Source organism: Cynara cardunculus, assembly GCF_001531365.2.
Source record: "Cynara cardunculus var. scolymus isolate 2C chromosome LG 3, CcrdV1, whole genome shotgun sequence".
Taxonomy (NCBI): domain Eukaryota; kingdom Viridiplantae; phylum Streptophyta; class Magnoliopsida; order Asterales; family Asteraceae; genus Cynara; species Cynara cardunculus.
In genome coordinates this window covers 12,119,231-12,132,817 of record NC_037530.1, presented here as the reverse complement: position 1 = coordinate 12,132,817, position 13,587 = coordinate 12,119,231, and the positions used below count along the sequence as shown (strand labels likewise).

General features: G+C 33.5%; 1 protein-coding gene and 1 non-coding gene across 2 annotated transcripts; one reads left to right on the top strand and one right to left on the bottom strand.

Moving 5' to 3' along the window:
* Positions 1–9,387: 9,387 nt before the first annotated feature.
* On the bottom strand, positions 9,388–11,613 carry LOC112508452 (cytochrome c oxidase subunit 6b-2-like). Its single transcript, XM_025113060.1, has 5 exons — positions 11,557–11,613; positions 10,841–10,966; positions 10,089–10,171; positions 9,750–9,831; positions 9,388–9,572 (listed from the first exon to the last, which is right to left on the bottom strand). Exons 1-5 carry the CDS (start codon positions 11,602–11,604, stop codon positions 9,519–9,521), a joined length of 393 nt encoding a protein of 130 aa, XP_024968828.1. The 5' UTR covers positions 11,605–11,613; the 3' UTR covers positions 9,388–9,518.
* A 142-nt stretch (positions 11,614–11,755) lies between these two features.
* Positions 11,756–11,843, top strand: TRNAM-CAU. The gene is given in 2 exon segments: positions 11,756–11,793; positions 11,808–11,843. It is a non-coding gene; the product is annotated as a tRNA-Met (tRNA).
* Positions 11,844–13,587: the final 1,744 nt, after the last annotated feature.

Here is a 13,587-nt window from a genome sequence, read left to right as displayed (position 1 = left end):
ATGGGGATATGTATGCATGCTCATGCACGGCTGTAATAGCCGACTTTCCAGAAAAGGAAACTATAAAAAGGGGATGAAGCCTCCATTTTTCTCTTCTTGCTATTTTGAAGATCTTAAGTGAGCGATTTAATTGAAGGAATTGATCGGATTATTACTTGCAAGATTTCAAAAGTTGATTTTAAGTGTTTGGTTTCAAAAGATTTAAAGGTGAGTGGTTAAATGCTTTCAAAACGCTTTGAATTATATGTTTATTTGAGTTTTGAAGAGTTTACATGAATGTTGTCCGGATTAATATAAATCGGTCGAGTGATGAGCGATTTATCATTAAACAGGGCAAAGAGTGAGCGGGTTCTAGCTTAAACCGATCAAGGCACAAGCGATTTAAGGCTAAACCTCTTGAGATGTTGAAAATGAAATAATCTTAAACCGGACAAGGGTTGAGCGGATTATGTTTAAACCGGATATGTTTTAACCGGTTTAAAGTTAAATCGATCAAAATATGTTATCCGGTTTAAGTGATGAGTGATTTATAACTTTGATCTTATGATTGTGTTTTAAACGGAGAAGTAGGAATACGACTATGAGGTGGCCGGTTTATTTTAAATCGAACATAACATGTGGAATGTTAAATCGGATGATCATGCATAGTGTTGTCCGGATTTGTTATCCGGACAAGGTTTTGTGAATTAAGCCAAGTGTTAAATCGGACAAGTTTGTGAAGTGTTGTCCGGATTTGTTATCCGGACAAGGTTGACCAGATTATATTATGGACTTATCATTTTATTGCTCTATTTACAAGAAATGAGAAGTTTTGATAAAAAATGAATTTGAACTGATAATAATTTCATTGACTACGGTCTATTCTAAATGGAATTGTTTTATAAAATATTTTATGAGGAAATAAGAGTGGCATATCAAGGAGAGGTGTATCATGGGATAAGGGTGACATATCAAGGAGAGGTGTACCATGAGATAAGGGTGACATAACAAGGAGAGGTGTACATTTGGGTATAAGGGTGGTATTTGTGTGTGTGTGTGTGTTATGTAACATAAGAAATGAGAAGTTTTGATAAAAAAATGAATTTGAACTGATAATAATTTCATTGACTGCGGTCTATTCTAAATGGAATTGTTTTATAAAATATTTTATGAGGAAATAAGAGTGGCATATCAAGGAGAGGTGTACCATGGGATAAGGGTGGCATATCAAGGAGAGGTGTACCATGAGATAAGGGTGACATAACAAGGAGAGGTGTACATTTGGGTATAAGGGTGGCATTTGTGTGTGTGTGTGTTATGTAACATAACTCTTACTATTATATCCTTTAAGATTAACAAGATCTGGAATCTTTATTTCTTTGTGACTTAAAGGTTTAGAATCAGGGTTCTTATTAGAAATTATAGTCTGGATGTTATTGAGGAAAAGATACCAGATTTGCCCTGAAACTTTAAATAAACCTTATTTGATTTAAAAGGTTTTAAAGTAGCATCATGGTAATCTGGTCAGTACAAATCTGTTTTGGGTTTGATGTATTATTGGCAAACAGGGAAATTTGGCTTGAAAAGTGAAAGGTAATGGTATTATGATCCTAACTTGTTCATATAATTATATATGAAAGGTTGTTTTACTTAGAAGCTTTGGTGATTTTCACCCTACAATAATATATATATATATATATATATATATACACACACACACATGATGTGATTGCTTTGATGGAAAGAGTAGCACTCCCGATAAATCATCTGGGGGAAAGAAATCCATATCCCTCTATTTTTTATTAGGGATTACAATCCGGAACAAAATGAGGATAATGTATTGGTTCTCGACTCGACTGACTCACACTCTTCTCCTATCTTTTTAAGAGCTGCAACTCACTAGACCTTTCGGTCTAACCCACGTTTTGTGATTTTAAATATGTATTGCAGGAAGTGCAGAGGGTAAAGGAAAAGGGAAAATGTTATAATTTTCCTATATGTTTTTCTGTATGAAGATTAGCTGATGACATGTATAGTTTTGATTAATGAAACTGGATTACTGCAAGAATTGTATTGTGAATTTTTGGACCATGTATTTTTTACTGATAAATTCTTGTACTAAGGGACCAATGTGGTGTATAAACATGTATTTCTTGTATATAAAGTATGTGTTACATGCAATGTATGGAATGAGGTGTTACAAATCGAGTAGAATTAAATTTTCTTTCGATTTGGCAAAAAATAAACACCAGTCAAATGGGAATGTGATTCTAATTTCCTTAAATTCTATAAAATTTAAATGCGAACAAAATAAGTATAAAATAATAAAATTCATTGTTCATAAAAACAAGTAGACAAGAGAGAAAACAGAGTCCAGAAGGGAAGTATATTATAATAATATTTTTTTAAATATTTTAATATTATTCACATACATGGAATGTAATTTATCATACCAAATCAAATGCTTGGTAAATGGAAAATGAAAATTTTGAGAAATTTCTTTTTCTAGAAAATTAATAAGAAAATATATGGATAGTGAATATATGCGTCTTTAGTTTATTTCCAAAAATGAAATAAACATTTTCTTATATCTTTGTAGTTTTTCTGTCTATAAAAGAAGGAAACATCTTTTTAAGCATCATAACTCAATTTCTATCATCCAAAACTCATGAATACTAGAGATATGATTCTTTTGTTTGTTGCAATGGTGGTTCTCACAACACCATCTATTGCTAGATTGATTCTGACAACATCACCGGTTGTTGATACCAACGACGATATAGCTCTTCGAGATGAAGACTTTCAACAAATGTATGGCACTCTAGCGAACTTGGGACTAGGTATAAATGGTGAAGACGTGCCTATATTTGAGGGCTCGATTCCACCATCAGATGCACCGGCATTTGCTCCAAACCCACCATCAGATGCACCGATATTTGCTCCAAATCCACCATCAGATGCACCAACATTTGCTCCGATCCCAGAACCCTAACATAAACATAAACACCATCATCATCATCACCACCACGAGCACCATCACAAGCATGGAGATCATCATCACAAACATGAGCATGAGCATCATCACCATCATTCAGATAGCCCACATCATCAACCACATGCATTGCCACCGTACATTCCAACATCCGCACCTGTACAGGCACCAACACCAGAATTTGCCGAGATATAGATGAGATAATAGTGGACGTGAATAAGCTCTATTTTTCGAGTTGTACAACAAAATTTTCTTATATATATGAAATATAAGTGATGGTATTTTTTTGTTTGAATGACAAAATATAGTTATTTTTTTAGTTTTGCTATTCTTTTACATTTATACTCAATACTATAACGAGAATATAAGTTAACGAAATATTGAAATAATATAAACATAATATGATAAACTGTTTTTATCACAAATAAAAAATTATAAAGTTAATCAACTAATGAGAGATTTGTTGGTGATTTTATGTCATCAAGCCATTTAGTATGATCGAGATTAATGTGACACAAAATGAAATTAGACTTGGCTATAATTCCAGCCCGGAGGTACGGAATGCATGCTCGGATAATTTAAAATGATCACGGGGACGCGGGGGTCCGGGGCAGCACCCGAAATCCGTATATAAGAAATGGATCCGAGAAATCCTAAACATAGATATAAGTTGGACCGTCTCATATAGATGGTATTTTTTTTCATCGGAAGAAGTTTTCTTAGTTAATAACAAGAAATATACTATATTATAATATAATAATAGAATTTATGCGAATGAATAATCATAAAAGTTAGTGAGAGATTAGAAATATACTATATTCTAATATAGTATATTAGAAATATACTATATTTTAATATAATAATAACCAATTAACTTTTTTGTTTTTGCATTTTTTTCCAATGTAATTAATTAACATGTTTGCCCCTTAATATAATAAAAAAAATTCTTTTTTGGTCCTATTAGATGTTAAAAAATCCAGTCTCTTTCGTTTACTAAATCTTTTGACTAATATTATAGTACTATATAATCTAAAAAATTTGGACCCATATTTCTTGTGGCCCAGCCTGCCCTCTCCCAGGGATGACCCTGTTACCAAGGTATTCATCAGTTTTTCATTTTTTGGGGGTTTTTCTTGAACATCCCTCTCTCTCACTCTCTCTCTATATATATATATAGGGTGTTTCAAATACAACCCGAGTCATTCGTACAACCCATATAACTCAATCTGAACCATCTATCTACTCCAACAAAAATCTTGCTTCATAAATATTTTGATTATTTCCTAATATAAAGTGTTGATCATAATTAATGAACTATAATTATTTGGTATATATATGGGGACGGATGAGTTTTAGTATATGTTATCTGGCTCCTACTTTTGTTTTGATTATCGGGGATCCTGGAGTACCCATTTTTATGAGGAATCCCTGGCTCCGATCGTGGCGGGTGAATCATATTCCTCGTCAGGTCGGGCAAATCACCATGCCTAGAGCAAAATACCTAAATGAATCCGCATCAATTAGGTATACAAGCCAACTAAATTAATCTATCAATGTGTTGAAAATGACCATTGAAGCAATAATACAACCAAAAAACAAAAAATAAACGACCATGAAGCATCGATTTTCCCTGGAAAGAGTTTACATTTTCAAAAACATTGCTTCCGTAAAATCGTTTACTTTTTGCTTTTCGGTTGTATTTTTGCTTCAACAAACTTATACTTCTAGCATGATGACATAATAATTTGGTTAGGTTAAATTTAGAAGATATATGTTTGTTCCACCAAGTTTTTATTGATCAAAAGGGATGACCAAATCTGTTATAAAAATGAAATCGAAGGGAGCCAAGGAGGGATCAAATCCGTTATATTAATGAAATTATAAGGAGAGACCAGATCTTGTTATAAAAATGAAAATAGATGAATGAACCAAATCATTTATAAGAATGGAAGTAAACGGAGGGGAATGGTTAATGGAAGAAACTACCCCTCACTAACAACACTATATATGTTATAAAAATGAAAACATAGGAATGTCTTTTCTTAAAAATTCTTATTAAGGATCTTACTCATTAACTTAATGTAAATCATAAGAACCAAATTTGCATTTAACTCTAGTTTCAACGTATAACTTAACTTGATTTTAATGTAATTAAGTACACATATAGTAATACGAAAAAAGAAATGAAACACTTATATTTTTTTCAGCAAGGATTAGGATTTAGTATATTGATTAACATATAATTGTTTCACAATGTGTTTGTTTCACATGTACTCATTCACAATGTGAACCTTTTTGGCGCGTTTGTGAAACAAAAAATACACGTGAAAAAGTTTCACATTGTGAACCGAATACATATTAAACAAAAACATTGTGAAACAAATATATGTTAATCAATACATTAAATACTATACTTAGATATAAAAAATCCTTGTGAACCAAAGCCTTAAGGTAGAAGTTCTTATGGATCTTATAAATTTTGGAGTTTTCAAATGATTAAATTCGTAACATGTTATAATACACACACACACACACACACACACACATATATATATATATATATATATATATGTGTGTGTGTGTGTGTGTGTGTGTTTTAAATGAGAGGGTCATGGGGCTTGGAAGAGAACACGAAACCATCGTCACCACCAATTTCTGATAGAATTCCTGAGAGAATAATTGGTGATGCATAAGAAAATCAAAATTCAAATCGAAAAATGTAACAGTGGGTGGTAGGAACGGGAAAAAGGATACAAAGGTGGGTGTGGTTCTTTATCTAAGTCGTTTTCACAACTTTGGTGGCTGATTTTGCCTTGGCTAGTTTTTCAGCCTTAACTACTTTCTTTACCTTAGCTGGCAGACCAGATTTGGTAGCAGAAGGACACTTACTGGCAATATGTGAAGTTTCACCACAGTGATGACACTTTTCGGAAGCTAGAAAGAAGCTTTATGGCTAGAAGTGTCAGAGAAAATAGAAGAGAGACAAGCTCCAAGGATTCCTTTCTCATTTGTTCGAGGGGGAACGACTGAGGGTTTGGATACCTCGGGTGAAATATTCACTTTCAACTTTGGCTTAGATCTTTGAGAGGGTTCAGAGACCTTGGTCCATGAGGAATAAGTTTACAAGCTGAAAGAATAGATCTAGGTCTATTTGACTTATTGGTCTTCTTGGGAAGATGAGTGATGACAATGGCTTTACCTTAGTCTTTGTGTCCTGAACTCAAGGGAGTTCCTTTCAAGAGGAGTCTTAGTGGAAAAGTACTGAGAGGAAGAGGTGTTAGGTATGGAAGAGACAAAAGTACCAAACTTCAGCATAGACTTGTCAGTGACACTTTCTTTCTGATCATAGGAGAATCCTAGACCACTCTTTATCTTGGTAGCAATCTGAGCGTTGATGATCTCAAAGGCCTTGATAGAGGCTTTGCACCATCCTTCAATGGTAGCCTTCTCAGCCTTGAGTTCAGCAATTGCTTGCTCACGCTCAGCGATAGCCTGCTCGTGTTTGATGCTAATGGCCTGGTTTACAATGACCTGATCCTTAAGATTTTCCTCAATCTTGGTCAGCTCTTTAATCTTTGACTGACATTTCTCTAATTGTTCTTGAAGATTAATATTAATCTTTTCAGCTTTGGATTTGCAATTCAGGGCATTGTAAAGGTCAACCGTCAGCGTATCTAGTATAGATAGGCTATCAGAAGAAGAAGATTCATTCAGGTTACATACGTGAGTAAAGGTTAATGACAAAGGATCACTGGAGAATGATGTCTATGATGGTTCATCTTTGACATCCTTGGCCATTAGACATCGGTAGGTCATGTCTTCCTCGTTAAAGGATGATTCTTCAGAAGAATCAGCCAGTCATGCTCTTCAGGGACAAGACCTTTGCCTTTACGCTGAAGATTCTTCATCTTCTTGTACTTCTCCTTCAGTTTCAGGTACTTGTCCTTTTGAGGCCTAAAGGAGGATGTGAGGTTGGAAGATGGCGTCGCAATTTTCTTCGACCTGCATTCACTAGCAAAGTGACCTTTGTGTTGATAGTTGTAGCAGCTCACCGAAGCCTTGTCAATGGGGTTTGACTTTGTATTTTCAGCTATGGTCATTGAAAGAGGTATGCTGTAATTGATTTTTCTGGCGAATCTCCTGAAAGAGTTAGTTAGAAGGGTCAGCGACTCGTCAATCAGGTGATAAAATCTTCTTGAAGGTTTCCTCGACTCGTGGTATTGGACGTTTCGGTGTCAAAGGAAAGCTCAACCCGAGATATATTGGTTCTTTTGAAATTCTAGAAAGGGTTGGAGTTGTGGCGTACAAGTTAGCTCTACCGCCATAATTGTCCCATGTACATAATGTGTTCCATGCCTCTTCATTTCGAGGGTACAACTATCATCCTCTGCACGTCATTGAATATCCCTTGGGGCACATAGAACCTGACATGTCTTATTGCGAGGAGCCTGAGGCAATTCTTAATAGCAATGAGAGACATACACGGAAGAAAGTGATTCCTTTCGTAAAAGTTCTTTGGAAGAATCAATCAGAACGTGAGTCGAAGTGGGAAACTGAAGAACATATGCGGCAGAAGTATCTTAAATTCTTTAATCACTTTAAGTTTCCTATCTATGTTTGATTTCGGGGACAACAAAATCTCTTTTAGAGGGGGAAGAATTATAAGACCCGAGTTTTAAAAACTTACTCATTAACTTACCCGAATTGTACCGAATACAAATATCCATCAATAATTGTTAAGGGGTTAAACCGTCAAATTACTAAACTTCTAATAGTTATATAAAAAAAACATAAGAGTAAACTACATTCTATCGTCCCTATGTTCACCATCACCGCCTCATCTCTCTCACTCTCTAAACTCTTCCTTCTCTCTATAATTTCTCTCAAACTATTGAAGGAACTGAAGTAACGATTACGAATTCGAAATCCACTCTTCAAACTCTTCCTAAAGGTATAAGTTTTATCCGTTTTTATTAGGGTGTTTATGTTGGAGTTATTGAGATTAGTTTATAATTGTGTTTATGTTTAAGTTATGAATTGTTGTTGTTGAATAAATGATTAAATATATGATTTATAATGCTTGTATTAGTTATAGTTGATGTAGAGATTAAAAGGGTAGATTATGGTTTGAATATAGTTAGGTTGTGTGTATATGTTTAACCGTATAACAATTGTTCGATTAAATGCCTAAAAGAGTAAAATTGCATGATTAAACTTAGGATAATGACCATTGAGTTTTGTTTTAGTATTTTGTATGTAAAAGTATGTTTAGAGCATGTAAATGTATCAAAACATGGAATTTGGATCATAAAAGTTAGTTGGGAAATTGTAAAATCGGATTTTATCGACAGTGTATAATTCACAAACTGTAAGTCGGAATAAGCTAGTATTTTGCAGTTAAAAATCCCTTATTGTATGATACAATTTTCATGAATGGTCGAAAAGCCATTTATGAATCTGAGTGGCTCGAAAGTCAAAACAGTGTGTTTTCGGGGTTGTTTGCACTGTATTTCGGGATTAATCTGTTGTTTTGTAAAATTCGTATAAAATAGATGGATTATCTAAATGAGGTGATTCCAAAACTAGTAGATTCATCATATACTATACTATCTTTTTTATTGACCTCTAAGTGGGGGTAAAAATGCTCTAAAAAATAAGGGATAGAAGCTGTTAAAAGTCGAGAACAGAACTATATAAAGCTAATTTTTGTGTTTGAGTTCTTAATGCATATCCGGCTGTCCTATTTAAAGTTTAAGTTGTTTATAAACATGTAGGAACTAACTAACTTGTTAATAGAATTAGGATATGGTTTTACGTCGTTTAAGTAATAATCGAATTACACATTCGATAGGCATGTGAGCAAGTTGAACCTTATCGTGAATCCCGTTAGATCGTGCTTTGCTTTTGTATTTCGCCTAAGGTACATATTTCACTTTCTTTCACTCTCGGGAAACTAATTGTTGTAGTTAACCCTTCGTAGCGGTGGTTCATTGTCTGGTGATTGATCACTTAAAAGTGGCCAACAAAATATGTACTTATATGAATAAATCATTGAACCTTTATTTTTAACAATTGAGTTTAGTCTATTGATTCTCATATTTGAAATAGTTTTGAGTTTTATGAAGTATATTGAAACTTCACGTTTTATGAAAGTCATCCGGGTAGTAGCACATGTTTAATTTTATTGGTTTTCAACATCACCCAATTGATGGGCACATTAGTTGGGATGCCTTCTATGGCGGCTTTGTGGTCATGGCGTCCTGCAGGTGAACTCAGTCCACAAGGTTAAGCCTTTAATGTTTTACAGTAGAGATGTTGATTTAACATGTAATGTGGTGTATGTGTCATCCATGGCATACAACTCATAAAAGATGGCATAAAAAAACCACTAGTAATCAATCCCTTTATTAAGGATATCATGTCCAAACATATGATGATATTGGTGGTTTTCTTAATGTCACCAAACAATTAAAGATTAGAACATACACCTACATGACATGAAAGTTCTTATTAACTCTTGAGTTGCATACCAACCATTTCATTTGTTCTAAAGAGGACCCGGAAATGTCCCATTCTCCCTTTGCTCATTCCATCTGTCTATCTGCATGTTTAGTTAAAGCAAACAAATATAACATCAGATTGAATGTATCAAATAACACTTGTGTGCGTTGAGTCGAGCATTGCAATTTCAACGAGAATAGGATTATATACATTTGTACAATACCCTATGCATACATGTATGTGTGTGTATCGTTTTCATGGTCAAAAGGGTACATACCCATTCGCCTGGGCAAAGTGACCGGTAGTATTTTGCAAACTTATCACAATCAGGAGCACCTTCTCCCTTAGCTGCAACGCACCTGATGTAACGATGATGAATCAAGATTAACCGCGAGTCATGGACAAAAGTTAAGGTGAACATTATAATTTGTAGGAAATCGAAGAAACAAAAAAAGCATTTCCATCTGTGGGTTCTAATGCAAGTATAATATGCAATTATGGGATCTATTACTTCACCAAAAGAAGAAAAGACAGATGGTACAATTGAAAGGATCCCTATAGTGTTGTGGATGGTTTTGAACAAACAACTAGGCTTAACAGGTGGATCAAGACTCACCGGTGGTACTCAACATATCGTGTAAAGCAGTGCCTGCTTTGATTTGTAGTTGGGAATCGATAATCTCCTGGTGCTGTCTCCAGCTGTTTCCAAAATAATCATATCAAACAAGACAGCACTTTTGTTCTACAAACAAGACGGCATTTCAAGTTGCATACGTTACAGATTACACGAGACTTGTCGTGGTCGCTATTCTACATCACAAAGCTGCTTGGGAGTGGTGTTGTAAAAATTCAAAGAACATTTTTATTTAATTCAAACCGTAATCAATTTCCACGTTAGATTGTAACTGGGTCATCTGGTTTCAAAAGAGAGCATGGGGAAACATCCAGAAAACAGTGTTGAATGGGTTTCTTTTACTTCTTTGGACTCCTTTTGTGAGACCAAGTCTACTAGAAGCTTAGGGGGTGTTTGTTTACCTCTTAACAGTTCCATTAAGAGGCAACATCTGAATCATTAAGAGGTGAATCTTGTTTGGTAAAAAAAAGTCTGCCTCTTAATGGTTATAAAACCCTCTGAATGATTTTGTATCATGGGCCTCTCTTAACCATTAAGCACACTAATTTCATTGTAAACAATTACCAAACAATTATATTTCATTTTGCACTATATCATGAAAGTCTCTTAGTCATTCTAACCACTTAATCATTCTGCAACAAACCATTCAATATTCATCAACTGCCAAACAGCCCCTTAATTATTCATCCAATCCTAATTAGTAGAAAAGCAAAATTATCAACTACCAAGCTTACCTTGATGGAGGGTGTGTTTTCTTGGTCACTGGTTTCTTGATTAGAAGTGATAGATGCCTCTTTTACAGGATCCTTATCACTAGGTTTAGAAAACTTGTCTTCAACATTCTCCTTAAGAAGATAATGCTGCATGAAAATAAACTTAGAATGAGTATATATATAGATATATATATAGGATGGATTTTTTGTGAAGAAATACCATAAAGTAAGAAGGTGAAGGATCGTGTGAGAAGCGTAAGAAGAGAACCCTTGATCACTATTGATCTTATGCCCACCCATGAATTACGCTTTAAAAGGGCATTGATCTGGTGCATCTTGGTACACCTCGTCATGCTTCTCATCGTAACTTTCCTTTTCACCGGTACCCAACCCAAAGTAAGAATTCCTATACATATTTTCTTTACCTTAAAAACATAACATAAAGCTTTCCATGATATACTCTCAATCAAAATCAAAACACATCAAGTACATAGTAGACCAACGATATTTCTGAGAAAGAGCTACGTAGGAAATGCACTAACCAAAAAGTATACTAAAACTAATTAAAATACGATGCCATATAACTCTGTGGCCTTAAATTGGGATTTATACATAAAGATGTCGAATGAAAAATCAACAAACTTTGATCCCATTCAGACACACATGACGTACACAAATTGAAATAGATGCTTATGAAAGAAGACGAAGAGACAGAGAGACAGGTATAGCGAGTGTACCTCCGATAGAGATTTTGCGTAACCGGATTCTGCCATTGATCCAAGCATACAGCAGCTGCTGGGAGGGACAGCCAAAAAGAGAGAAATCTGTTAGGTTTTTGAAATGCAAGTGATCGTACGTAGGCATAGATAGTAAATGGGAAAAAAGGAGAACAGAAGAAGTTTTTAAATACGTTTAAGGTTGAAAATGATATCAAAAGGGGTGGTGGCGCAGTTGGCTAGCGCGTAGGTCTCATAGCGTTTCTTGAGTTATCCTGAGGTCGAGAGTTCGAGCCTCTCTCACCCCATAAGTATTTTTAAGGCTTAATTCTAAATCGATTTGTATCTAAAACAATTTCTTTTTCCTAAATTTTTATAAAGTACATCTCACTCAATCTATATATATAGAGAGAGAGGATGAGGTTAGATTACAAACCGCCTATTTCATGCAAACTATAAAAACCACCATCAACCAATAGAATAATTTCATGTTTTTATTTTTATTTTTAATGAATAAGGGTATGAATGTCATTTTATTTTATAACGGTTAATTTTGGTAATGTTTTAATTGTTTTAAATATGAAAAACTAAATATAGTAATTGTTTTTAAGAAAACTATAAATCAATTTATTTTAACATATAATTATTACCATTAATATTTTATATTTTTTTATTAATTTAAAAATACAACATCGATTACAAAGTCTATTTGTAAAAATTTATTTTTTATGAAATCACAAGTAGTTACTGATTTATTAATAAAATAGTTGTGATGTTTTCTAGATTTTGAGTATATTATTTTGTTTTCATTCGTAAAACAAATATTATAAAAAAAACCATGTTATACAGTTTAAAAAATAAAACTAATTTCATTTTGGTTAGGAACCATGAAACTACTTTCATTAATGATAATAATAGTATTCAGTTCTTGAAATATTTCATTGACTGGACCATATTTGGTTTCATTAATAAAACCAATTTTATCTTGGCTATAAATAATGAAACCGATTCCATTTTGGTTAGAAATATGGAACAAATTTAAAAATGAATGAAGTATTATTATTCAGTTCTTGAAATGTTTCATTGACTAAACAATATTTAGTTTCATATGTAAAACCGAGTTCATCTTGGTTAGAAACCATGAAACCGATTCCATTTTGGTTAGGAAACATTTCAACAATTTTCACTACTAAAACAATGTCATTCAGTTTTTGGAATTGTGGAGTCCATGAAACGAATTTCAATGATGAAACGAATTTCAATGATGAAACGAATTTCATTAACGAAAACATGTTATTCATATTTTTGGAAAATGTTTTATTGACTAAACCATATTTGGCTCAAATTTCATTATACAAACGAACAATGAAACTAATTTCACTGTTGATGTATTCTCATCATGAATCAGACTGGTATTAAACAAGTTTTGGATTGGTATGAAACAGGTTTCAGATTGCGTCAATCTGTTTCATTAACCAGTCCAGTACTAAATAATATATTTTGTCAAGTTGTCTGTAAAAAGATGTTTTTTAGGAACATGATATGTCAAATATATCAATGGAAGGAAAGTCAATGAAACAATAATTTGTTTTCCTAATATAATATGGCTGAAAGTTAAAATGGTTTGCCAACTTCGCCCTTTCTTGATTAAATATTAAACTTTTTATCTTATTTTTTTCTTTTCTAATATAACACATTTTAATCATGATCATTGATCAAGAAAATAGATGGATGAGATTGGTTTGTAGGTTTTGCACAAAAGGGGTGGTTTGCATTTGATCATTTATCTCTCTCTCTCTTTATATATATATATATATATATATATATATATATATGGGGGCCTAATCAAATGAGAACTAATTAGTTTGTGGTAATTGTGAGAACCAATTTTAACTACAAATCAATAGATAAATTAGGAAATTTATAATTTTGACAATTTTGAATTAAAATATTAATGCAAGGATATTTTTGGTATTTTAAAACTCTCCTCCCTCCTCTCTTCTCTTTCCGGCCACCGTCCTCCGGTGATACTACAATGGTATCACAATGCAT

Bases quoted from the DNA above. Each gene is read 5' to 3' on its own strand.
- LOC112508452 (XM_025113060.1), bottom strand. From the start codon at position 11,604: ATGCTTGGATCAATGGCAGAATCCGGTTACGCAAAATCTCTATCGGAG. The intron at 9,832-10,088 runs GTGAGTCTTGAT...TCGTTACATCAG, and splicing joins CGATATGTTGAGTACCACCG to GTGCGTTGCAGCTAAGGGAG. The intron at 9,573-9,749 runs GTATGTACCCTT...CTAAACATGCAG, and splicing joins CACTTTGCCCAGGCGAATGG to ATAGACAGATGGAATGAGCA.